General features: G+C 32.8%; 1 protein-coding gene across 4 annotated transcripts; it reads right to left on the minus strand.

Moving 5' to 3' along the window:
* Positions 1-9,785: 9,785 nt before the first annotated feature.
* On the minus strand, positions 9,786-24,973 carry LOC114417481. 4 transcript variants are annotated; one of them, XM_028382741.1, is made up of 7 exons: positions 24,906-24,962; positions 24,218-24,580; positions 23,572-23,726; positions 23,169-23,252; positions 22,846-22,921; positions 22,659-22,739; positions 9,786-9,876 (listed from the first exon to the last, which is right to left on the minus strand). In XM_028382741.1, exons 2-7 carry the CDS (start codon positions 24,564-24,566, stop codon positions 9,815-9,817), a joined length of 807 nt encoding a protein of 268 aa, XP_028238542.1. In that variant the 5' UTR covers positions 24,567-24,580; positions 24,906-24,962; the 3' UTR covers positions 9,786-9,814. The 4 variants fall into 4 exon arrangements, with proteins under 4 accessions (XP_028238542.1, XP_028238539.1, XP_028238541.1 ...); XM_028382738.1 differs by lacking the exon at positions 9,786-9,876 and adding an exon at positions 20,447-20,806 and having other exon boundaries at positions 24,218-24,575; positions 24,906-24,973; XM_028382740.1 differs by lacking the exon at positions 9,786-9,876 and adding an exon at positions 20,447-20,788 and having other exon boundaries at positions 24,906-24,973.
* Positions 24,974-27,514: the final 2,541 nt, after the last annotated feature.

The raw sequence follows: 27,514 nt of genomic DNA on the forward strand, positions 1-27,514 counted from the left end.
TTGTTGATTTTATACATTGTTGATATTGGATCATTGTTTGCATGATGTTAGGCACTTAGGGGTGATTTGAGAAGTGAACTTAGTGTGTTGGAACCATAAGAGAAAATATTAGGTTTTAATTCATAACAGTGGGATTAATCCTAGGTGGATAAAAAAAATAGTAAAGAGCTTAAATGATTTAATTGGACATAGCACTGCGACACTAGGAGTTTATTCAATTAGATACATCTTCATTTATTAAAAGAGATCAAAGATTACCTTGGATTAATTCGCTATTATGGAAGAACCTTGAATTGTTAGATTAGTTTAACAAGAGTCTCGATACAAAACCCCAATCACAACATTTTCCAAAATCTAAATTTAATCCCAATCAAATATTCTTTTATCTTATTTATTTATCTTATTTCTATTTTTAAATAAAATCTCAATATTTCCCATATCATTTTTCAATCTTTTACTGATAATTGATGTGCATAAGCATATTTTGTAATTAAAACATATAGGAATTATCAATTTTCTCCTCTTTTATTGCTTATTTTTGTGTGAATCATTGGAATTTTTGCATCTCTGAGTTTTTTGTGTAGTAGATGCCTAAACTATTAGATTTAGACTGTTTTGGTGGGTTTTTTTTTTTTTTTTGTAGAAATACAAATGAGGGATTGGAAGAGGAGTTGAAGTCTGGTGATTTTCGCTTAGCGCACCAGGCTCGCTTAGTGTGTTGAAGCCACTTAGAGGGAAGATCCCACTTAATGTGAGGAAGCTGCTTGGAGAGCTTGCAGTCACGTGAAGATGTGTTTAGCATGTCTTGTGCACTTAGCGTCTAGTCACTTACTCGTGCTTAGCACACGATCGCGCTTAGCGCAAAAACTCAGACCAGGATGGTTTTTAATTGAGAATCAAAAAGGAAAACGGGTACTACAAACTAAGATCACAACATAAAAACCTAGAGCTCGAGGAAGAAGAAGAAGACAACCATTGGGAGGAACTTACTACTTCCACACCCATCTTCCTTCCATTCCTCCACACATTTTCATCCTTTTTTGTATAGTTAGGCCTCTCATGACAATGAGAGGCTAAACCACTCATTTTTGGGGAGCTTTCCACCAAACTCTCTTGATATAATGACTCTCACTATCTATTTAATGTTATTTCCATTTCATTGTATACTTTTATGCTTATTCACATGTATTTGGGTTTGATCACCCATATATATGCTATGTTTAGGGTTTAGGCATCAAAAAGTGTTTTTAATCCTTAGAACCGGAAAGAAAATCTAAATGCTTCATTGCTAGGGATAGTGTGAGGTTGTTTAGTCTGTTTATGCATCTCCATTAGCCATGCGATTCAACTAATTTAGTTCTTGAGGGATTAAGAAAGAAATTACGGGAATTAGGCTCTCTCATGTGAGGAATACGATTAGAGTACATTAATAGATGTAGGTGATAACTAGAGTAAAATTAAATAGAGAAAAATTAATTATATCGCATCAAGAGTAGCTTCGATAGGAAAGCCCCCTAAATATTCACATCTTATGTTAACGATCCTTTGCCACTCCTAGTGTTTGTTTTTCTTACTTAATCACAGCTTAGAATAGTATAGTTTTTTTAATTTACAAAAATGACTCAACTTTCACTTCTTAAATCTATTCATTAATTGTACAAGAATTAGATATATATCATCTTGAATACAAACAAAATCCCTGTAGAAGCGATACTCAATCTTACAATTTTAAATTACTACTTGGACAAATTGGTGCACTTGCCAATGAGTTAACATTTTCCTAATTGTTTAATTTCTAATGAACTGTGATAATTGCAAAGTAAAAAATCGATTCCTATGGAGTCGATGATAATAATAGCCTTAGTTGTAGTTGCATTCATGTGATTGTTGCATATGCTGTTGTACAAGTGGTCTCAGAAATTTTAAGAAGGGGGGAGTTGAATTAAGATTTCGTTGACTATTCCTAATTGAAAAATTTCTCTTACTTAGATATTCCCTAGATTCAATTACTTCTTTAATTGTAAGTTATTCGAATAACAAATAAGGAGAAGTAAACTTAAAGAAATAAAAACACAACAGAAAGTAAAAGAGATTAAGGAAAGAGAGAATGTAAAACCGGATTCATACTGGTTCGGCCACAACCCATGCCTACGTCCAGTCCTCAAGAAAATTCCACTTGAGCGTTTTCACTAACCTTGTAAAAACCTTTTACAAGCAATGAACCACAAATTAATGACTTCCCTCCTTTATGTTCAGTGTTTACACTAAGAAGCAAATTCCACTTCTTGCAATGAACCCCAAAGGACCTTCCTCCTTTGTGTTTAGTGATTACACCAAGAGGCAATCCCACCTCTTGCAATGAACCCCAAAGGACCTTCCTCTTTTGTGTTCTATGATTACACCAAGAAGCAAATTCCACTTCTTGCAATGAACCCCAAAGGACGTTACTCCTTTGTGTCTAGTGATTCAACCAAGGAACATACTTGTTCCTTGAACCAAGTAGACTGTCTCTTGAAAAACATTTATAACCAAGAGTCGGTCTCTTGAAAAGCTTTTTGTAAGAATGAAGGAGAGGAAGAAAATAGAATAGCACAAGTTTTTGCCCAATGAACATTTCTTGACAAAACAAAAGTTGAACAAAAAACTCATAGAAAGATGTTCAGAATTGATGCCTTTGAAATTCGTGTCATGATCACATATTTATAACCATTTGATGGCTCTTGAAGAAACCATGTTAAAAGTTGTGACTTTTGGCAATTTCTTCAAAACCAGTCACTGGTAATCGATTACCATAACTGTGTAATTGGTTACATAGTTTATTTTATCAAAGGTTGTGACTCTTCATGTTGAGGTTTGAAATCTAACGTTCAAAATCACTGGTAATCGATTACAAATATTGTGTAATTGATTACACTATTTTGAAAATATTTTTGAACATTACAAGACTATGGTAATCAATTACATGCCCATGGTAATCGATTACTACTTTGTAAATCAGTTATAAAACTATTTTGGGCTTCTAGTAATTGATTACTACCTTATGGTAATCGATTACCAGAGAGTAAAAACTCTAGTAAAAAATATTTCTTGAAAAATTCTCTTGGACAATTTTGTGTTGTTCATTCTTTTCTTTAAAAAATTATTTTTAAACTTATCTTGATGCTTTTCTTGAGGTTCTTGCATATCTTGAGTCTTCTCTTGAATCTTCTTGATTCTTTGTTTGAATGAATCTTTAATAATCTTTGGCATCATCAAAATTCTCTTGGAAGCTTTGCTTTTACATATGCCCTAAAAAAAGTGGGGAGTTTTCAATAAGAATTCAGAATGGTTTTTAAGAAAAGATTATAGTTTCAAGAAAGGTTTTGTTGAAATGATATCATTTTAGTGACATAGGGTGGAACCTTTCCTGGTACCAAACATGTTTGAGAGTCATACACTCAACATAACACAGTGTGCAAATGGGTTAATGATCCCCTAGGTCACCAAAAGATTTTCATGGAAAGGTTTTAGAAAGAGGAAAAAGGAATTACATTTTAAAAGCAGAAAATGAGTGAGGTTTTAAAATAGGAAAAAGAATAAAGGAAATAAGGTAATTCTAAGAAGTTGAAAGATGACTAAGAGGCCATCTGTATACATGGCTAGTACCGTCCTACTATTGATGCAGAGGAACCACAACTTTTTAGAAGAAGGAAGTGGAAATCCTTCAATATGAAGGGGAGATTCATCTTTCAAAAGAGAGGGGAAAACCTTCAATAACAAGAGGTAGTTCAACAACTTTGACTTGTGGTAATTACGTGGTTGTTGCATGAAGGATGTCTCTCTTGGCTTAAGCTCAACCAAATAAATTGACACGAGGCTATATATAACTAATAAAAAGATAATACAAATCACACAAATGTAGAAACCAACTAGGAATTATTATTATGGAAGATGTATATGTGTTCCTTATGTTGATGCATAAAAGGAATGGTGAGCCTAGTTGCGAGATGAGAGATGCAACATACACATATACATTAGAAGAGGAATTGTGCATGGTTTGAGTTACCCAAAGGGGTATGCAAGATGTTATACATCTTAGAGAGGTGATGTAAGCCCCATTGAGCAAGTTAGCGAAAAAAAGGAAAAATAAAGCATGTTTACATTCAATGTTAAAAGAAAGTGATGTAGCTCTATGTGGAGCTTGTAGGTATTGGATCTTCTTCATCAATGGATTCCTTTGCTTCTTGAGGTCTGATTGCAGCGGAATGGAGAAGGAGAAAGATGAATGGAGACGCCACTTCAAGTAGAAGATGAGTCTAGAAGAAGCTCACCACCATAGGAAGCCATGGATAAGAGCTTGAAGGTACAAGAAGATGAATGAAGGGAGAGGAAGAGAAGAGCACGAAATTTAGTGCCTCTAAAGAAGTCTGAACTTTGATCATTTGAGAATTAAACTTCAAAGTTCATACTTCTTTAGAGGCACTAAATTTCGTGCCCTTTTCTTCCTCTCCCTTCATTCATCTTCTACCTTCAAGCTCTTATCCATGGCTTCCTATGGTGGTGAGCTTCTTCCAGACTCATCTTCTACTTGAAGTGGCGTCTCCATTCATCTTTCTTCTTCTCCATTCTGCTGCAATCAGACCTCAAGAAGCAAAGGAATCCATTGATGAAGAAGATCTAAGGCCTACAAGCTCCACATGGAGCTACATTAGAAAGTGAGACCTTAGTAAGAGGTCAAAGAGTAAGAGTGATGTTGACAAGCCATAGTGCATCACTTGCCTTTGATTTGGCAAAGGAGGTAAACTCTAGGTGCTTAAGTAAATGTTAAGGTATGATCCAAAGAAATAGTAATGCTAATTTTATGAGATTATAGGTTCAAGTATGACATCAAGAAAAGAAAAAAGAGAATCCATGAGATAGTAAAAGTTTATTTTAAAATTATTATTTTAATCTTCCATAGATAATGTATGAAGCAGAACAAAAACACCTCTAATTCAAAAGAATAGGAAAATGTCCAATTTACAAATGGTCCCATTTACAATATTTTCATATTTTATATATTATATTTATTAAATATTAAGATTAAATTAAGTATGAGATCTCATGCAATTTTGAAAAAACTACAAAAGTTTGGTGATTATGAAACAAATGTCATATTACAAAATTTTAAAATTAATAAACTATTTACAATAAATTAATGCAACACAATTATTCATGATTTAAAGAAAATAAAAAATAAAATTATAAGTTGACATTAAAAGAAGAGTTATTTTAATTTTTTTAAGAAATCATTATATTGTCGGTTAATGGTACAATAAGTGCAAACAATGAAAGTCAATCGTTACTTTTCTAAATTACCAAACTATTCTTATTTCATACCCCCCAAGTCTCATATAAAAGAGAAAAATTTAATCTAAAATAATCATCATTTTAATTTTTTAATATAACATTAGAAAATTGGAAAGTAAATTATAAATAAAAACAATTAAATATTGGAAAGTAAATTAATTATGACTAAATAAAGGGAATTAATAATAATTCTTTTTTATTTAATTTTGGTTAGCATAACACAAGCATATAAAACTTTAAAAAAGTTTTTGGAATATACCAAGAGGAAGAGGAAGAGGAAGAAGAAGAAGAAACACAAATCATTTTATTGAAAGTTTCATCAAATATTATGTTTTTTAGAAAATTTTAAATTCATCATAATTAATTTAAAAAAATGAGTGCATTGAATATAATACTACTTTATATTTAATATATTAATAATGATATTGTTACATAAATTTAATAATTATGTAATATTGAAGCGGTAATTAAACTCATTTAAAATTATACAAATATTTATGTCATACGCATTTAATATATCTTTTGTACTATTAATAGACAGTTAATATAAAACTGGAATGTTCAATAGTTTTAACAATATAATATAAAAAATATATTTTAATAACTGAAATAAATTAAAAATACATATTCTATATACATTTTAAAAAATTAAAAATAAGATTGTTAAGAGGAAGAGGAAGAGGAAGAAGAAGAAGAAACACAAATCATTTTATTGAAAGTTTCATCAAATATTAAGTTTTTTAGAAAATTTTAAATTCATCATAATTAATTTAAACAAATGAGTGCATTGAATATAATACTACTTTATATTTAATATATTAATAATGATATTATTACATAAATTTAATAATTATATAATATTGAAGCGGTAATTAAACTCATTTAAAATTATACAAATATTTATGTCATACGCATTTAATATATCTTTTGTACTATTAATAGACAGTTAATATAAAACTGGAATGTTCAATAGTTTTAACAATATAATATAAAAAATATATTTTAATAACTGAAATAAATTAAAAATATATATTCTATATACATTTTAAAAAATTAAAAATAAGATTGTTAAGCCTACGTACTACTACAATTAAGCATATTATATTATATTATTCTTTTCTTTAAAATATTTGATTTACAGTAATTAAAATATTTCATTCTGACATTTAATATCATTTTATATCATATTAATTATAATATACTTTAAAAATAATATACACGGTATCATTAAAATCCTTAATAAAAAAATTGCCTAAAATATCTGGACAAAAGCCATACTTTGAAGTATTTAGTAATACTTATGTTTTTTATAGTTAACTAATAATAAACCGCTATGTTAAAGAGAAAAAATATTTACATTAGAGAACTTAATATACAGTACTTTTTTCCCACAAGTAGAAAATAATACTAACATCCATAACAACTCATCCTATAGAAATACACTAATGAAATATAAATTTTCTATAAACTTCAAAATATTATAAAATTAATATAATTTATTAGTTATAATATAATCATAATATATATAAATGGTAAAAGCATTATATCCGAATAAATACATATAATAACACTAATTTCATTTGATCGACTTTGCAATTCAATGTTGCACGACAGAGAAAATAAAATAGTGAAACCATAAAACAAAAGGACATTGAAGTCTTATAACTTAAAAATAAAGACCTTGTAGTCCTATAAAAACGTAAAATGAAGGACCTTGAAGTCCTATAGGACATAAAAACATAGGACATTGAAGGCTTGTAAAACATAATAACAAAAGACATTGAAATCTCGTAAATCATAAAAAAAAATAGAAGACACGAAGTTTTGTAAAGCATAAAACAAAAAACATTGAAGTCTCGTAAAGCATAAAAACACAAGACATGAAATCTTGTAAAACATAAAAACAGAAGACATTGAGTTTAATTTCAACACTTGGGAAGAGGTACTCCCCCAAACTAGAATCTTGCTTGTCATCAAGCAAAGTATAGAAAAATTATAAATAACAATAACAAGCATAAAATGATGACGTGCTGAGCGCACAAATGCTTATCAGATTCTCCTCCAGATTCTCCCAACTCGCTAAGTGGGCTGAGTGCCTCGCTTAGCGCATGACTCTCGCTAAATGCACAAGCCTCGCTTAGCGAGACACCAGCTGCTAGCCTTCACACATGTCATCCTTTTTACTTGAAATAGAAGTTGAAACACATTAAATTCACAATGTTGGGCATTTTTATTGAAAAAATTTAAACTAAACCTAAAAATATGTACAAACCTACAAAAAGAACCATAAATTGGGAAAAAGATAAACATTTTATAACACTTTTCTATGCAAAAGTTAGTCATAAATGACAACTAACACACAACTTGCATGCTTAAATATGACCCTGAAATTGTCATGGAATTTTATGTAAATGCTTAGCCTACAGAGAAGGGTGTTAAGGATAAGTGCTCCTAAGTGTGGGACCAATGGATTCCTTATGACCCAGATGCCATCAACCAATTTTTAGGAAATTTATTGATCTTAGAGGAGGGGCAACAATGTGAATATATTGCAAGAAGAAGTCAGACTACAGGTTTTGATGAAGAGACTTTAAGTTAGTTGTTTTGCTTCATAGGACACGATTTTGTATGGAGCATGGCATGGAAGCAATTGCGAATTATGCGCACCAACATGACAACTTTGAGTCAAATCTAGATGACTTTCCTTCTCAATAATATCATTCCGAGTGACCATAACTCTGATCTTACCCTACCTAAATGTAAGTTGGTCTACAACATTATGGAACATATTAGTGTTCATGTGGCCCTACTCATTTTAGATGTTATCCATCAATTTGTTGGTACTGAACCTCCTAAGCACTTAGTGGACCCAGAAAAGTCCAACAAGGCACTGAGATTTCCTGCCTTAATTACGGGTCTCTACTAGTTCTATGGAGTACTGGTCACACCAACAAAACACATCCGACCTCTGATCAATAGATCATTTATTGAAAAATATTACATGCCAAAGCAGGTACAACAGCCAGAGCAAGATCAACATCATTAGTCAGCATCAGATGCACCACCACCTCCACTTCAGCCATCATCCTTGGAGTTCATCTTATAACCTATTTGCAGAGGATGAAACTCCAGATGCACACATACATGCATCATTTGGCTGACTAGTAGACAATAAATCATAGGGGACAAATGCAGTTGAATGACAACTTGTACCATTCACAAAGCATCAGCATCGCCAGAACCCTACCTTTTACCCTTGGCCTACTACCAAGCGATTTAGAGTCACTGTTGCACGGCCTGGAGACAGACCTATTTTTCAGGAGGAGACAAGACCTGCAAATGCTCAAGGAGCTGCCCAAGGAGATGGAGGAAGAGTTGAGGATGATGAAGACATGCAGATTTGGTTGATTATTTTATTGGAGGAACGGGAGACTGAGCTCCTCAACCATGATCTTCAAAAATTTGTTAACTTATCTTTTTTATTTATTTATCTTTTTGTATTAAATTTCAGTATTTTATTACCTTATTTATTATTTTAATTTTTTTGAAAAACTTACGCGAGTTTATTTTGACTAATTTATCCATGCTTTGATATTCTGTTAGTATAATTATGGATTATCTTCTTTTTTGTTTCTGAGAATTTCATCTTTGTGCTTTAATTTCTCATTGATGCATTTTTTAAAAATATTGTTCTGATCAGTTTGAGAATTGATTCTTTACAAAACATGTTCATATTTTTTAGAGCATATTTATTTTATACTTATACTATTTTTATTTGTAATTTTTTTGTACTTTGCTTCAGGATGAACAAGATTCTAGGTTAGGGGCAATACCTCTTCAAGTGTCGAAAGTAAACTCAATGTCTTCCATTTTTATGTTTTACAAGACTTCATGTCTTCCATTTTTATGTTTTACAAGACTTCATGTCTTCTGTTTTCATGTTTTACAAGACTTCATGTCATTTGTTTTTATAATTTACAAGACTTCATGTTTTTTTGTTTTTGTTTTACAAAACTCCATGTCTTCTATTTTTATGTTTTAAGAGACTTCGATTTCTATGTTTTACAAAACTTCATATCTTCTGTTTTTTATGTTTTACGAGACTTCAACGTCTATTGCTTTTATGCTTTACAAGACTTCAATGTTAAAGTCATATGCTTTTATGTCCTATAAGACTTCAACGTCCTTCATTTTACGTTTTTATAAGACTTCAAGGTCTTATGTTTAGTGTTATAAGACTTCAATGTCCTTTTGTTTTATTGGTTTCACTATTTTGTTTTCTCTATCATGCGACATTAAAGAGAGACAATTATCATATCCTAATTTTATCCCTACTTTTATTCGGATATTATATATGTGTGTGTGTGTCGCATAAGACAACAAATTGATAACCTTCTCCTAAAATTTCACAACAGAAACATTCGTCTTAAAAAAAAAAACAAAACAGATAGCAAGAACCATACACATCAAATTGAATTCCAAGTAGTTAGTTACATACACGCTTCTTCTTAGTAGTTAGAATCAGAGCTTTTCCACCTAGTTTCAAACCTACAAAATTAAACACAGTAATTAATGGAAATAAAACTTCTCGAAAGCAAAGATTACACAAACCGAAATTCGGCATCTTAAAACACACATTAAACAAATGGAAATTAGGGTTTCTCCAAAGCAAAGATTTCACAAACAAAAATTAGGCCTCTTGCAAAACACATTAAACAAACAAAAATTAGGCTTCTCAAAATGCACATTACACAAGCGGAAATTAGGCTTCTCGAATGTGAAGACTCAATTTCATAATAAGCACTGAAAAAGAATCATTGAAATTTCAGAAATGCTCACCAAAAAACAAAGAAGAATGCACCTCACCTCTACCACTTCAAATTCACGATTAGCGAGTCGATGCTCAGAGTTCTCCAAATCAAATACCCTAATGCTCCTTGTTTACGCGATGTCAGAAAACCGCAAGTGCACGGTTGGTAGTCATCAGGTAATCATATAAAAATATATAGAAATCACATTTTTCAACTTAATAATAATAATAATAATAATTATTATTATTATTATAAATAAATAATATAAAAAATAATAATTTTATTTTCAGAATATTTGAATTAGAAAGGTAAAGAATACAAATAACATAAAGATAAAAAAATAAAGATAAGATTAGAAGGAAATTCAAATTTAGAAAACTTTGGATTCGAAATGTCCCATCAAGATTCTTATTCAATTAATTTATCAATTCAATTTTTTTCTAATTTTCTTTTAATGACGAATTAATCTAATGTGATTTTTTTTCAAGAAACAAAGATGTGTCTAATTGAAAACTTTCATTTTCTTAATGGTAAAAAATTCATTTATATATGTTATTTCACAAGGAAAAAAAATCATTTATCATTATGGTGTTATATTCAATTAAAAAATTTATGTTTTTTACTAATTTATTTTATCCACCTAGGTTTAATTCTATTGTCATGAATTAAAGCCTAAGGTCTCCTCTGATTGCTCTAATGTGTTGGTTTACCTTTTAGTTCATCCTTTAGTGTCTAAAATCATGGAAAGAGTGATTGTCTAACATGTATAAATTACAATAAAGAAAGAGGACTACTCACACATAGTCATAAACAACCCCTGGGAAAACATAAAAGAGAAGGAAAGAGTATCAATCGAAGAAAAGCAAAAGGTAATCAAACTCCAAAGCTCTCGTAAGCGGTCAATACTCAGAGTTAAACTCTTCTAAAAAGCTTTTCTAAGCTATTTAATGGCTTTGTTAGGTGCGCCAGGCATATTGCTTGTGCACCCATAAATTAAAACAGATTTTCAAAAATGCCCTTAAGTGTTTTTTATTTTTATGAATTACATAATCTGTATACATCATACAGATTACGTGATCCGTAAGTATTTTTTTTAATTTTTTCAAAAATATGTTTTTTAGTTTATTAATAAATTGATTTTTTTAATAGTAAATATTTTTTAATTATAAAAAATATACTAATTAAATAATTCGTATGACTTATATCAAAATTAATTGTCACAAAATTTATTATTTAAATTTACATGCACACTAAATATACATTAAAAATTATAGTGTTATATATAGCAATATTATTTATTTTATAATATAATTGGTCTATTAGCTCAGTTGGTTTGAACGTAAGGCTTACGGATTGAGCTCATATGAATAAGCTAATCCGTAAGCCTCATACTGATTAGCTGATCTATATCCCTTTTATAGAAGGAAAAAATGGAAAAATCACGAAATTATTGGGTGTACGTAACAATGCCTACTATTTAAAAGCATGGCAATGCCTACTATTTAAAAGCATGAACCAAAAATTGTTGAGGCCCAAATACACGAAATAAGAAAATCCAATGGATGGCACGTTCATGACAAATGGAACCATCAATAAATAACTCTCTTTTCCTTCCAAAAAGGTCCTTGATGGCCAAGTCTAATCATGAAAGTCCAACATTTACTAGAAAAACTTCAATTAGCACCAAAGGTCAAGTCAACATGGTTCCTGAACACATTAAAACACCCATGGCATAACAAGTTTGACAAAAAGAACAAAATGCAATGAACAAAAACAAATACCTAAACAACCAATAATGCAAAGAATCCTAACTAAAACACTTACTAATTAAAGATTAAATACAACACATCATTACGACAACTCTCAACAACAATTTCATATTCTAATGTGTTCAAATCCTTTGAGGAGAGTCCAAACCCTAAGATCCCATTTGAACAAAATAATCTTTGAAAGATAATGATGAGAGTTTCATAGAATCAACCTTGATGAGGAATTTAATGGTAACAAGCAAAAGAAAATACCAATTTAATGATTCTCAATAGAAAAAAATAACATAAAGGTTGAGAAGAAAAACAAGCGTAAATCAAATTGAGAGCGAAGAGACAAACTTAAAAGAACAAGAGAAGAGACAAGCTTCAATTGACTTTTCTTTTTAGAGAAGAGATTTTAGGTCATTGGCACTAAAGAATTTACGGTGCCAGAGGCACAAATACCATATTTCTATACTCTAAATCTCTAATTCAGGTTACGAGTGTTTGACAAATTAAAGAGTTCTTGAAATAATTTTAAAACTATTGATATAAAAAAATATTTATTGTGGAACTAAATTTGCTAGTAAATTCACATGAAATTTTATCCTAATTTTCCTACCACATTATTATAATATTAATAAATTTTACCTACAAATACATGTCCACAAGAAAATCGTAGGTATTTCCTGGAAATTATATATCCCTATAAAATCCGCAAGTATTTCCTATTGATTTTCTTCAAATAAAAATTAGTAGGAATTTCTTGTGGATTATTTTTCACAAATTAATTCAAAAGAAATTATCACTTTTCTAGTAGTGTGAAGGGATAGTGTAACTTGATTTCCCACTTCACACTACTAGAAAATCGCTCTTCTATATATATCATTACCATGCTAAAGATTTTCATGGAGATATAAGATTGACCTATGGATAGAAATGAGGACTTAAGAATGAAGGGAGAAGAGAGAGAAATGGTAAATCTCTCACACTTATATTTCTAACAAAAACTAACAAACTAACATTTATCAATAAAAAAATGTTAAAGATTTTCATGTGATCATATAGCACAATAACAACACAATGTGGATTTTGAAAGATGCTTTCAACCAAAAAAAATCACTGGTTTTACATTCCCGAAAAAAAAAATTGCTTATATTCCAGGCTACAAGGTCCCATAAATTAAGCATGTTTAATAAATGTTGAAAGGATTTATTGTATATATTGTACATTTTGGATGATCACACTTATTCCTTTTTTATAATAAACATAAAATTAATATTCATTACATATGATCAGTCTAATAATAAGTAATAAGAATAAACTCTTAATTGCTATATAATAATAAATACCATGTAACATCATACTCCTCTTCAAGCTAAAGCCTATTTGTCATATGAAGAAGTTTTTTACAAATATGATTAACCCAAGAGAAATGAAAGGCAATTCCAATTGTATGATTGTGCCAAATAAATGATGGCTCGATGGTAACCAACAAAGGTGCACAATGGCGATGGGTATTTGATAGAGGACTGAGAGAGATAAAAAGAAAGTAAATCTAAGGAAATTGAGATAAGTCTGAATTCTTCTATCTTTATTTCAGTTGCTCTTATTATTTATACGGCAAATTTACGAAAGGGGGTTAGTTTTAAAAACTAATTACCAAAAAGGGTCTCTTTTTAAACAATTTGCAACCAGGGTCTATTTTTTGATGGGTACCGCCATTGAAGTTGGCGAGAAGCTTGGTGCCGCCATTGAAGATGGCAAGAAAGCTTGGTACCGCCATTGAAGATGGCGAGATAGCAGCTTACGTGGAGGGTGCCGCCCGTGCTACTGGCGAGACACATCCACGTTGGATCCGCCAACTCCATTGGCGTTACGGGGCTTGACAAGGGCGTTACGCTGTCTTCGGGGAAGGCTTGCATCACAATCGTGTTTCCGCCACACATCATTCGCAAGAAGAACTGGATGTGCGATCGCTGCTGGCGCTGCAAGGCGGAGCAGCCGCCGGCGTCGGAGGAGGAGGCGGACCAGGAATTCACCGCCTTGGCCTCGTCTTTCCGCATCCTCACACAGACTAAGTCCAAGAAATCCTCGTCGTCTTCATCATCAAGGAAGAGGAGGAAGAGGAGATCGTGATAATTTTGACAATAATGAATGGAGGAGCCATCAATCCACTAGAAGTTGTGGAAGAGGAAGAGGTAGAAACAATTATGAAAAAGCATATGAAAGGAGGTATAATAAATCTAATGTTGAATGTTTTAATTGTCATAAATATGGCCATTACTCTTGGAAGTGTAGAACAAATGTTGAAGAGAAGGTCAATCTTGTTGATGATAAAGAAGATAAAGAAGTTGAAGAGTCAACACTACTACTATCACTTAATAATGGTAAGAAGGAAGACAAATGCTTATGGTATCTTGACAATGGAGCAAGCAATCACATGTGTGGATGCAAAGAGAAATTTGTGGAACTTGATGAGAAGGTGAAAGGAAATGTTTTATTTGGAGATTCTTCCAAGTTGCAAATCCAAGGAAAAGGTACCATTTTAATTTCTTTAAAAGATGGTGCTCACAAATTAATCACGGATGTTTACTATGTTCCTAAACTAAAAAGCAATATTTTGAGTTTGGGACAACTTGTTGAAAAGGGGTATGAAATTCATATGAAAGATTGTTGTTTATGGCTTCGAGATAAAAATTCTAATTTGATTGCCAAGGTGTTTATGTCAAGAAATAGAATGTTCACTTTGAACATTAAAACCAATGAAGCAAAATGTTTGAAGGCTAGCATAAAAGATGAATCATGGTGTTGGCATATGAGATTTGGGCACTTGAATTTTGGAGCACTAAAATCCTTAGGAGAGAAGATGGTGAAAGGGATGCCTCACATCAACCATCCTAATCAATTGTGTGAAGCATGTCTCCTTGGAAAGCATGCAAGAAGGAGTTTTCCAAAAGAAGCTAATTCAAGAGCAAATGAGCCTCTCCAACTTGTTTACACCGATGTGTATGGCCCAATCAATCCTCCTTCATGTGGTAACAATAAATATTTCTTGCTTTTTATTGATGATTATAGTAGAAAGACTTGGGTTTATTTTCTAAAGCAAAAATCTGAGGCATTTGTAGCTTTTAAAAATTTTAAAGCTCTTGTGGAAAAGGAGAGTGGTTATGTAATCAAAGCTCTAAGATCCGATAGAGGTGACGAATTCACATCAAAAGAATTTAATAAATTTTGTGAAAAATATGGGATTCGTCGTCCTCTAACGGTTCCTAAATCTCCACAACAAAATGGGGTAGCAGAGAGAAAAAATAGAACTATTCTTAATATGACTAGATGTATGTTAAAGGCTAAAAATATGCCAAAGGAATTTTGGGCCGAAGCTGTTGCATGTGCCGTTTATTTGTCCAATTGCTCCCCAACAAAGAATGTCAAAGATCAAACACCACAAGAAGCATGGAGTGGAGTGAAGCCAAGAGTTGATCATTTAAGAGTATTTGGGAGCATTGCATATGCTCATGTACCCAACCAAGGAAGATTCAAGCTTGATGATCGAAGTGAGAAACATGTGTTCATTGGCTATGATGCAAGCTCAAAAGGCTACAAATTGTACAATCCAAACAATGGAAAGACAATTGTGAGCCGAGATGTCGAGTTCTATGAAGAAGGCACATGGAATTGGGAGGAGAAAGAAGACACTTATGATTTTTTCCCGTACTTTGAAGAAATAGATGAAGAAGCCTTGACTCCAAATGATTCAACTCCAGCACTTTCACCAACTCCTTCAACCAATGAAGCCTCATCATCTTCCGAAGGGAGTTCAAGTGAAAGGCCAAGAAGAATGAGAAATATTCAAGAATTATATGATGAAACTGAAGTTATAAATGATTTGTTTTGTCTTTTTGTTGACAGTGAACCCTTAAACTTTGATGAAGCAATGAAAGAAAAAAGGTGGAGACAAGCCATGGAAGAAGAAATCAAAACTATTGAGAAGAACAACACTTGGGAGTTATCAAGCCTTCCCAAAGGTCATGAAGCAATTGGAGTCAAATGGGTGTTCAAAATCAAGAAGAATGCAAAAGGAGAGGTTGAGAGACACAAAGCAAGACTTGTAGCTGAAGGTTATAAGCAACAATATGGAGTTGATTATGATGAAGTGTTTGCACCGGTTGCCCGCATGGAGACCATTCGTCTTCTTATTTCCTTGGCAGCTCAAATGAAGTGGAGAATTTTTCAGCTTGATGTAAATCGGCATTTCTAAATGGCTATCTTGAAGAAGATGTCTATGTTGAACAACCAATGGGTTTTGTCATCGAAGGTCAAGAAGGAAAAGTCTTGAAATTGAACAAGGCGTTGTATGGTCTAAAGCAAGCACCGAGGGCATTGAATACTCGCATTGACAAGTACTTCCAAGACAATGGGTTTGTTCGTTGTCAGAATGAGTATGCTCTTTATGTTAAAAATTTTAATAATGGTGATGTCTTATTTATTTGTCTTTATGTGGATGACCTTATCTTTACCGGCAATAACCCAAATTTGTTTGAAGACTTCAAGGAATCCATGTCTCATGAATTTGATATGACAAATATGGGATTCATGTCATATTACTTGGGAATGGAAGTGAAGCAAACGGAGAATGGTATCTTTGTCTCACAAGAAAGCTACACAAAAGAAGTGTTGAAGAAATTTAATATGCTTGATTGCAATCCCATGAACACACCTATGGAAGGTGGCTTGAAGTTATCACAAAGTTTGATGAAGGAAAGAAGGTAGACTCCATGGTCTTCAAGAGTCTTGTGGGGAGTTTAAGGTATCTAACCAATACAAGGCCCGATATTCTATATGCGGTGGGAGTTGTGTGTCGCTTTACGGAGGCTCCTACCTCTCCTCATCTAAAAGCCACAAAAAGAATTCTTCGTTACTTGAAAGGTACAATTGATTTTGGATTGTTTTATTCTCCCTCCAATAACTATAAGCTTGTGGGATTTTGTGATAGTGATTTTGCCAAAGATGTTGATGATAGAAAAAGTACTACCGGATTTGTATTTTTTATGGGTGATTGTGTTTTTACATGGAGTTCTAAGAAGCAAGGCATTGTGACACTTTCTACTTGTGAAGCCGAGTATGTAGCTGCAACTTCTTGCACATGTCATGCCATTTGGCTAAGAAGATTGTTGGAGGAACTTCAGTTGTTGCAAAAGGAAAGCACAAAGATCTATGTTGATAATAGATCTGCACAAGAGCTTGCCAAGAATCTGGTGTTCCATGAATGAAGTAAGCATATAGATACAAGGTATCATTTCATTAGAGAGTGCATTACAAAGAAAGAAGTAGAATTGACTCATGTGAAAACTCAAGATCAAGTTGCGGATATTTTCACCAAGCCTCTCAAATTTGAAGATTTTTGAAGATTGTGAGCAAGACTTGGTGTGCAGAAGAATTTTCCAATTAAGGGAGGATGTTAGATATTAATTAGAAAAATAATAATAACAAGTTTTATGAGCCTTAAATTGTGGAAGATGAAAGTTGTAAGGTTGTAAGTTACAAAGTCTTGAATAAGCAATTATGTGAGCATTCAGTATTCTTGAATAAGCAAATTATGTGAGTGGTCACTCTATTTTAGTATAAATAGGGGATCATACTCTTGTATTTTGTGTGGCAAATGAAATAAAATATTCTTCTTCTTCCAACACTTGGAAGGGTGACGGTGATCGGTTGCGCCCTCGTTGCGGTGGTGGATGGCAGGGGTTTCGATGACAGACATTTAGGAGGCGCTGCGGCCGCCGAGAGTGGGTCAGAGACAAGCCAAAGAAGCCATCGGAATGGTGTGTTGGTCGCGCTGTGCAGTGAAGCTGAGCCGAGCCGCGACGGACGGAGATGAAGAGTGTGAAATGTAAGAGAGAGTTTGGGATTTTGTTTTGCCGTGGTTTACCATGTTCTAATCCCCTTGCTGCTTCATTTTTATACTATTATTACATTGTGTGTCTGTTCTTATTTTTATTTTTTAATTCCCTACCAAACGGTGTCGTGTTCCACTGTGTGTTGGAACTATCCAACGGTGCTCTCACGAATAAGGTGATGGTGGGGCCCTTCTGCCTTTTGGAAGCAGCGGATGCTTATTTGGAATTTTTGTATTATATTTATTCACCCAAGGACCTCGTCATTTTTGTATTATCTGACATATCTCGCCAATGGTGAAGGCGAGATGTGTCTCGCCAGTAGCACGAGCGGCACCCTCCATGTAAGCTGCTATCTCGCCATCTTTAATGGCGGTACCAAGCTTTCTCACCATCTTCAATGGTGGCACCAAGCTTCTCGCCAACTTCAATGGCGGTACCCATCAAAAAACAGACCCTGGTTGCAAATTGTTTAAAAAGAGACCCTTTTTGGTAATTAGATTTTAAAACTAATCCCCTTTCATAAATTTGCCTTATTTATACAATTGACATTCAACTGAAATGCATAAAGTTTGTTGCAACATAATTATTCATCAACTGCAAACTAATCATCAACTGCCTGAGCTAACAACTGCTGAGGAGTTGGCGTTCTAGTGATACCCACGTCACACATAGTCCTGCAGGTAAGTAGGCTTCACGATAACCCTCTTTGGCCTGCTGTTTGTTACTGTGTTGTCCCCTGTTTCCTTGTGATTGCCTTCTGCATTGGTATCAACATCCACTGATACCAGGACAACGCGGGGTCGTCCATGTAAAAGGACGCGATAGTGAGGCGCTCGTGGTCGGGTATTCCTTGGTAATCGAAAAATTGGGATATTTTGAATATCCAACCAAGGGGATCGTTGCTGTCAAAGCGCGACACATCGAGCTTCATGTGGTGGCGGTGAGCTGGAGAAAGTGGCGGAAATGGTGACGGAGACAGCAAATGTGGAGGCATTGGTATGGAAGCAAATCGTTCGATAAGGGAGTCAATTTTCGCGGTAGGTATGGAAGCAAAACGTTCGATAAGAGAATTGATTTTCGTGGTAAGAGTGGTATGAATGGATTCAACTCTAGTGTTGAGGTTGGTATGGCCAAGGCTGAGGCGGCTGATAGCTTCTTCCAATTTGTCCGTTGTGACTTGACGAGTGTGGTGCTCGGGCATGGTCGGACCAGTTGATAGAGGACTGAGAGAGATAAAGAGAAAGTAAATCTAAGGAAATTGATATAAGTCTGAATTCTTCTATCTTTATTTCAGTTGCTCTTATTATTTATACAATTGACATTCAACTGAAATGCATAAAGTTTGTTGCAACAGAATTATTCATCAACTGCCTGAGCTAACAACTGCTGAGGAGTTGGCGTTCTGGTGATGCGCGCGTCACACATAGTCCTGCAGGTAAGTAGGCTTCACGATAGCCCTATTTGGCCTACTGCTTGTTATTGCGTAGTCCCCTGTTTCCTTGTGATTGCCTTCTGTATTGGTATCAGTATTGCTCACTTGTGAAAGAAGCACACTCTCAGGTAGAAAGAGATAAGGAAAGAGAGAGGACATCTTGAGTTGGAGAGAGAAACAATGCCTTTCTCTATTGAAATGGTATCCTTGGTCTTTTCCTTTCTCAATTCATCGATCAACGGCCGCCTGCCAATGCTTCAACATCTAAGTTTTCACCAGAAAAAGCCATAAAAGGGTAGAAAGGGTAGATTATGTTTATGGAAAGGAAAGAAAGCCATTTTTTTATTTTATCACTGTGAGAAAGAAATAGAGAAAACCAATGGACCAAAGATGCATCACGCGTTAGAAAGGAGAGCACACGTGAACTTCACGGTGTTTGGTTGCGTGCTAGATACCGTGGAGGTTATCAAAGATAAGCAACAATGGTAAAAAATCACAGCCAAAAAAAGGATTGGTGGGGTAGCTACCAAATAGTGACAGAAAGCGCGACATCGCAAATACTGCACACACGAAGTAAATAGGATCAAAGAAAACCCTAGTCTGAAGTGGGGAGGCGCTTAAAAATGGTTGCAAATGGTCATCAAAGGCAGAGTGAAAGTGGTGACTAATTGGAGTTGAAACATTTTGGAAATCCAATTGAGAATGATGGCTAAAGAGATCATGAAAGATGGTACCACTGTAATACAATGTTAAAAGGGTATACTATAATATGTTGTGTGTGTTGGGGGGATCACACTTAATTTGTTTTTTTAACCTTAGAATGTGAGTTTGACTTTAATTTAATTCCAAAAGCTTACTCATAAAGAGTTATCCTTCCCTTTTATATTATATCTTAACACTATTTTTATTTGATCTTGTACTTAATTTTTCAATTTTACAACAAGTAAATATAATCACTATTAATTTTTCTATTCATTTACAATAAGTAAATATAATCACTATTGATTACATAGGATTAATCTAATAATCAATAATACAAAGTAAACCTCTAATCGTTATCTAATAATAAAAGATAATCTGATAATAAAAAAATAAAAAAAAAAACCTTTGAAACAACATTTCTTAATGACTAATGTTTTCGAAAGGCCAATTTTCATGTCTACTCGTGCTGGTATTAGCACTTACTTTGCATCGCATATTTTACAGATGAAAAAAGCTGCTAAGACGTGCAAATAAAAAATAGATGATCTCATGATTCAACATGGTTACAGATTACAATTAACTGTTGTACACGAAAAGTTTTATTACCAAAGAAATCACAATGCTTTTAACTAAGCAGCATGAGCCTAAACCAAAAGACACCAAAGCACACCTCAATTGCGCATTTACAAACAGATTGGGAACTAAATCCTAACATTCACTCAATATTGATTCTAACAACTTTCTTTGTTCTGCCCCCGGAATCGGTTCCTGCCTCATAGTTTGATGGAAATCCTCTCGATCTTCCTGCTGGCTCCAAATACTGAAGTGGCCAAACCTGCTTTCTGTTATGCTTGCCACTGCTAGAATCTGCAACGTTGCTGTGCTCTTAACTCATACAATATTTAATTAAACATTTCATGTTAAAATCAGTCATGATTAAACAATGATTTTACATATATATTTTGGAAGATTGTGACACGGTTTAAATATCTTGGGTCTGTAATACAGGATGATGGAGAAATTGAAGGGGATGTGAATCATCGCATTCAAGCATGATGGATGAAATGGAGAAAAGCATCGGGGGTGTTATGTGATGCAAAGGTACCGATCAAGCTAAAGGGAAAGTTTTATCGGACTGCGGTAAGACCGGCGATTTTGTACGGAACAGAATGTTGGGCGGTCAAGAGCCAACATGAGACTAAAGTAGGTGTAGCGGAGATGAGGATGTTGCGGTGGATGTGTGGTAAGACTCGACAGGATAAAATTAGAAACGAAGCTATTAGAGAGAGGGTTGGAGTAGCGCCTATTGTAGAGAAGATGGTGGAAAATAGACTTAGGTGGTTTGGGCATGTAGAGAGAAGACCGGTAGACTCTGTAGTGAGGAGAGTAGACCAGATGGAGAGAAGGCAAACAATTCGAGGCAGAGGAAGACCCAAAAAGACTATAAGAGAGGTTATCAAGAAGGATCTCGAACTTAATGATTTGGATAGAAGTATGGTACTTGATAGAACATTATGGCGGAAGTTGATCCATGTAACCGACCCCACCTAGTGGGATAAGGCGTTGTTGTTGTTGTTGTTGTTATTGTTGTTGTGTTAACAGATTGGCATACAAATTAAATAACCATCAGAACATATTAGAGTTGTCTGTGATCAATAAGTAGACAACACTGATAAGGACACCCCATTTACAGATCATATGTCTAGTCAGGCAAGTTTAGTAGCATATTAGCGTACTGCAGTGTCCAGAAGCTCCTCACTAAGTGAAGGTATGAGGAAGGGTAATTATACCCAGCCTTACCCTTGCATACATTTACCCTCTCTCATACCTTTGCTTTGCTTAGCAAGGAACCTCCAAACACTAAGGTATGCTAGTATGCTACTAAACTTGCATGTGACCTAGAGAAGGCATTGGTTCAAATATAGGAAACATCCTCTCTACTTGTGGATAAGGCTGTGTACATCTACCTTCTTCAGACCCCACCAAGTGTGAGAGCCACATGCATTGGCAAACCTTTTACTAATTGCAGGAGAGATCACATAAAATTGTGCCAAAACAATTCAAAACAAAGATGGAAAATTTTACTTTGCCAAAACATTATACTCATAACAATCCTGCAGCACGGTGTTCAGGATTTCTCTATTCGTGGACGACATGAAATACTTTATCCACTTAACTTAAGAAGAGACAAATCAATCAAACCATGTTCAATTATTCATTGTCCTTAATTGTGGAAGCTTTCTTATTTTCTAATGGAGCGAACCATTACATAAATAGTAATACAATTATTGAATTTTGAAAATTGAAACTGTAATTAATATTTCGTCTGTGAACAGGAACATGGCAATGAAAAATTCACTCAGCATTGACTGAAAATTTCAATGTAAACTAAGTTCAAGTTATTTTGCATCATGATTTCAGCCACAAATTATATCAATAATAATCAAATATAAGCATACCAAAAAAAAAAAAAACAAAGTCTTATCCCACTAGATGATATCGGCTACATGGATCACAAGATGTCATTTGGCACGGTTAAAATCAAAGTTCCAAAAATATTGAGCATATAACAATACAAAATGCATAATTTTCCCATGCTAGCGAACAAGAAATTTGTCAAGAAACTTCTGAAGTTGAACTAACACTTTAAAAAAAAACAGAAGTGAGATAAGAAACTATATTGAGCACATAATAGGCAGGATACTTGTTGACTAAGTGGGGAAAAATGAAAGCTTACCCTCCTTCCTATGCACATCAAATCCGGGCAATTGTGCCATATTATTTCCTTTCCATGCTTCTTCAAATCCTGCAAGCTCATCTGAAATATTAAAAAACAAATAAATAAATCAATATTGAAGAGAGAGAAAATTCTACCTCTCTAGATACTGTCAAACAAATAATCAGATAAACCAGCATGAACAAACCTTCATTAAGATTGTGGAGTGTTTGTGTGGTATCAACCTTACCATCTGAGTCGAGCTTCCTCAAAACTGAATGACCCTTCACACATAAAAGCAAGCTTAGTTTCCATACTAATTATAAAATTCTACATTTCCTTTCGTATAAACATGGAAGTTAAACAACTGGACAAAAACCAGAACAAAATAACAGTCTTTTCTGATAGGAGCTTTGCGAGCAGTAAACTTGGAGACTCATAATTGTTATGATATTGGCTTTTTTCATTAATTCACAGTGACATTACAACTTACAAGAGAGGTACATTATTAGACCAATAAGATAAACACACCTTGTCATGGATTCCTCTGGTGATCCTCCTATGTGATGCCTGGCCTGTTGTTGTGTCAGCTTCTTTGTTTTCCTCCATTACCTCCTGAATCACAAAGATAGCATTAGCGAAAATAATAATAATAATAACAATAAGGTTTAAATACATTTTTTATCTTTGTAATTCAGTGTTTTTTTTTATTTCAATCCTTATAAAAAAAAAACATTATCTAAAGGATCATAAGGACAAAAACAAAACAAACATAATTTATAAGGACTAAAACAAAAAAAAAACTTAAATTATATGAATTAAAAAGATATTTAAACTTAATAATAATAATAATAATAATAATAATAATAATAATAACAAATTATAACTATAATATAATCCCAAGAACAATTGACAGTAAAAGGAAGTCTCATACCCCATTAGCCCCCATCCTTCTGATTCTAGTAGATGTATAGTATGCACCATCTATTCCGCCATATGTTACTCTGCTTGTCTGAAAAGAAAACTTGCGAGCCTTGGGTTCAGCCATGCAATGGTCATTCTTGTAAGTTACATCACTGTTCTTCCTCTCTGTTAGCAATCACACAACAATACATATATTAGTAAAGCAAATAAAAAAAATGTTAATCAAAATACCTAATAATACAAAAAAATAACTTATCTCAGTATGTAAAATTAACTACATCAATTAATATTATTTGACTCAGTTAAAAGGCTAAATTTTAAAATTGTCGAATTTTACATTGACTGTGAAGAGTCTAACATAACCCTCCTCCTTCCTCCTTTACCTAAGTCGAAAACAGGCTATGAATCCACAAGCAAAGTTAATGGAATTTCATAAAGTAGTTTTGACCACAAATTGAGCAGCAACGTCAAGGTCAAGGTTTTAGGATTATCTGTGAGCACAAGGCAACCACAATTGTGACCTCATCAACAAAATTCGTCAGCAATTTTCCACAATACCATTGAATGCAACAAAATCACGATCACAACCGCAATTTAAAACCTCGGAAATACCTAACAACAATAATAAAATAAAATTAACAGAAAGAGAACATTACCATTAACATCATCATCTGGATACTCAATTGACGGTTCCATGGTCGATTTAGATTTTTTCTTATCAAAATCTTTCTCTCCAGTTTCAGGGCCATTATCAGCCCCCTCATCATCAGAGTCTATTTCTTCTATAACTATTCCTTTTTCTCTGTTTGTCTTCTGCATTGCTCTTGATGCAGAACTTGGACCAAACAAGCTATCAAACGGGTCTGTGAAAAAGGGATCATCAAATGGATCCCTGCCACCAAAAAGACTTGGCATCCTACTTCTATGAAATCCAAAGTCGCCAAAATCTTCAAACCGTCTTGGTTCAAAAATGTTATTGTCTCGAACTTCTCTACCCTTCTGCATCTTCTTTATCTGATCTTCACAAAAGAAGAATCCAAAACAAAAAACACATAAATTTCAATCAAAATGTTCATTCAATAATTCAGACCATAACATTAAACATATAATACTAATCAATGCCAACAACTCCTAATCAAGTTTGGGAAAACATGAATTCAGAAAAATTATCACAACAAATCGGCACATCTCATAATTTATCTTCATGGATATAGACTAGAGAAATGTGGCTCAATAAAGAATAAATAAAAGGAATAACTTCAAGTTGTAGAGAAAAGTAGAACAATTTGAAATGCAAATAATTTGAATCGCACAAAAAGAATAATTATTACACGAAGAGGTTACCTGAGGAATAGGATGAAAATTGTATTGAGGGAGAGAAGAAGGCAGAACAAAACAACGTCCTATGAATTGAAATTGAAACTTTGTAATAATAAAGGGACCAATTTATATGGTAGAGACAGGACACGGAGGGAAGGACACGTGGATTTTAATTTACGTTAGTTTTACGTAAACTAGAACCTTCTAGCTATCTCTCTTTCTCACTTTCCTGTGGATTCAATTTTTAATACCTTATCATAACTCACACATTTTTAGATTATCAAATTCATTAAATTTGGGATAATTTAAAAAAAATCGTAAATTATTTGTGAGTTTATAAGTAGATCTTTAAATTAAAAAAATAAATAATCATGTAAACTCTTTCTAATAGAGTTTATAAGATTTTCAAAATTATTATAAACTGTCGTTGTGAAGATATTAAGTTATCATGAACTAATTTTAGGAAACTACTTTTCTAATTTATAAACTTAATTAAAAAATTAATTTAAGAATCTATATTTAAAATTTTTCAAATAGTCTAGAACTAACTACTGATTATGTTTTTTTTTTTTTAAAAAACAAGTCTACATAGGGTCAGATAGATTAGGGATTGACGAACACAAAGGAAAATTTCGATGTGTGAAGTAAATATTTAAATGAGAATTTATAAAAAAAAAATAGTATATGTATAAAAAAAATATTAAAATGAGTCAATGTACCTACTGCTTACGACTATGCTATTTTTTTGTATTAATTTATATGTGTCGAGCCTGTAAATAATGATTGTTTAATTATTATTTTTTATAACGTAGGTCGTGTTTAGGATACTTTTTTTACTTACATATTTTTTTATTATTATTTCCAAGACAGCAATTGAAAATATAACTTATAGTTTTTATTATATTAAAATTTATTTTATTTTTATTTTTTAAAAATGTCTAAGTCAATTTAGACATGTTTAGGATTTATTACTATATACAGGTTTTTCTGCTAAATAATGATAATACAGGTTTTCAAGATTGATAAATTTAAAAATTAAAATAAATATTATAAAAACAAATTAAGTGTGGATGATTTTAGTGCAATTTGTCTCGCAATGAGGAATTTTTCTTGTTCATGGTATTTGAATATTTCCTGGATCAGCTGGATTCATTTGAGTTAGTTCACTGTGGAGGAATGCATTTTTGGGTTGAGTTAATCTAGTTGCAGGTTACAAATTTATTTACCTAGTCCAACCTTATAAAGGTTGCGGGATAAAAGAGAGGTGTTTGATTAAAGTAGTACTTTTTTACAAATTATTTTTTGAAACGGGTCTTTTAAAATTAATTATCAGATTGTTTTTAGGTATTAACAGTTATTTTATGGCCAATTTTAACAATAACCAAAAGAGGAAAAGAAAATCAATTGATTAAGCATAAATAGTTAATGTGTTTAAATTAGGATTAAATGATAGTACTTTAATTTGATTTTAAAAAAATAATTATTGACGAGATTTTATTTACTTCCTGACCCAAAATCCAGATACTCAAACATCTTTCTCTTATCGGATGATTAAAACAAAAAAAAGAAAAACTACGCCCTAAAGAATTGCACACCCATAGCATCAGCCAAGCGGTGTTGGTAGAGATGACCAGGTGGGGAATCCAACTCAAGGTATGCAGACCCCAAATTCGAACCCATTCTAGTTAGGAAATCAGCACACACATTTCCCCCCCTCAAGGAATGTTTTAACACAACATTCTAAGTATTCCTCAAGAGTTCTTGCACACTCGCTATAATGGAAGCATAACGGTGCCTAACATCAATAGGCTGCTGCACTAATGATAGCGCATAAGTGGAATCAGATATGCAAATTAATTTTATGAGATTATAGGTTTGAGTATGAGCATCAAGAAAAGAAAGGAGAATCCATGAGATAGTAAAAGTTTATTTTAAAATTATTATTTAAATCTTCAATAGATAATGTATGAAGCAAAACAAAAACCCCACCAATTCAAAAGAGTTATTTTAATTTTTTTTAAGAAACCATTATATTGTTGGTCAATGGTACAATAAGTGCAAACAATAATCGTTACTATTCTAAATTACCAAACTATTCTTGTTTTATACCCCTCAGTCTCTCATGTAAAAGAGAAAAGTTATTCTAAAATAATTATTATTTTAATTTTTTAATATAACATTAATTATCTTTTTTACTTATATTTTCTTATAATATTAATAATAAATAAGAAAATATATAAATAAAATAATAATGATATAAAACTTATTTTGTAAAACTATCACTCTATTTTATTTATTTATTACTTTTTCTTGATATGATAAAATAATATATGACTAACAATTATGTTGACACGGGGAAGTAATATAAAGATCACAACAATAAGGATAAACTTAAGTCTTTGTAAACAATCAACTTCTATCACCACGTGGGACATAATGGATTAATATGAAAAACATTTCAAACCAATAATGTATGTATTTCAAAAATATGTTTCTTGCCTTGCAATTAAAAAATTCTGGATTTATTTAATTAAACATTCCTGATGTGATTTATAAGACGGGGAAAGAGAGACTCCACATAAAATTTATAAAAGAGACTAGGAAAGTAATTGGTAAGAGAACATGAAACAATT

This window comes from Glycine soja, chromosome 1 (genome assembly GCF_004193775.1).
Source record: "Glycine soja cultivar W05 chromosome 1, ASM419377v2, whole genome shotgun sequence".
In the NCBI taxonomy this organism is placed as follows: Eukaryota; Viridiplantae; Streptophyta; class Magnoliopsida; order Fabales; family Fabaceae; genus Glycine; species Glycine soja.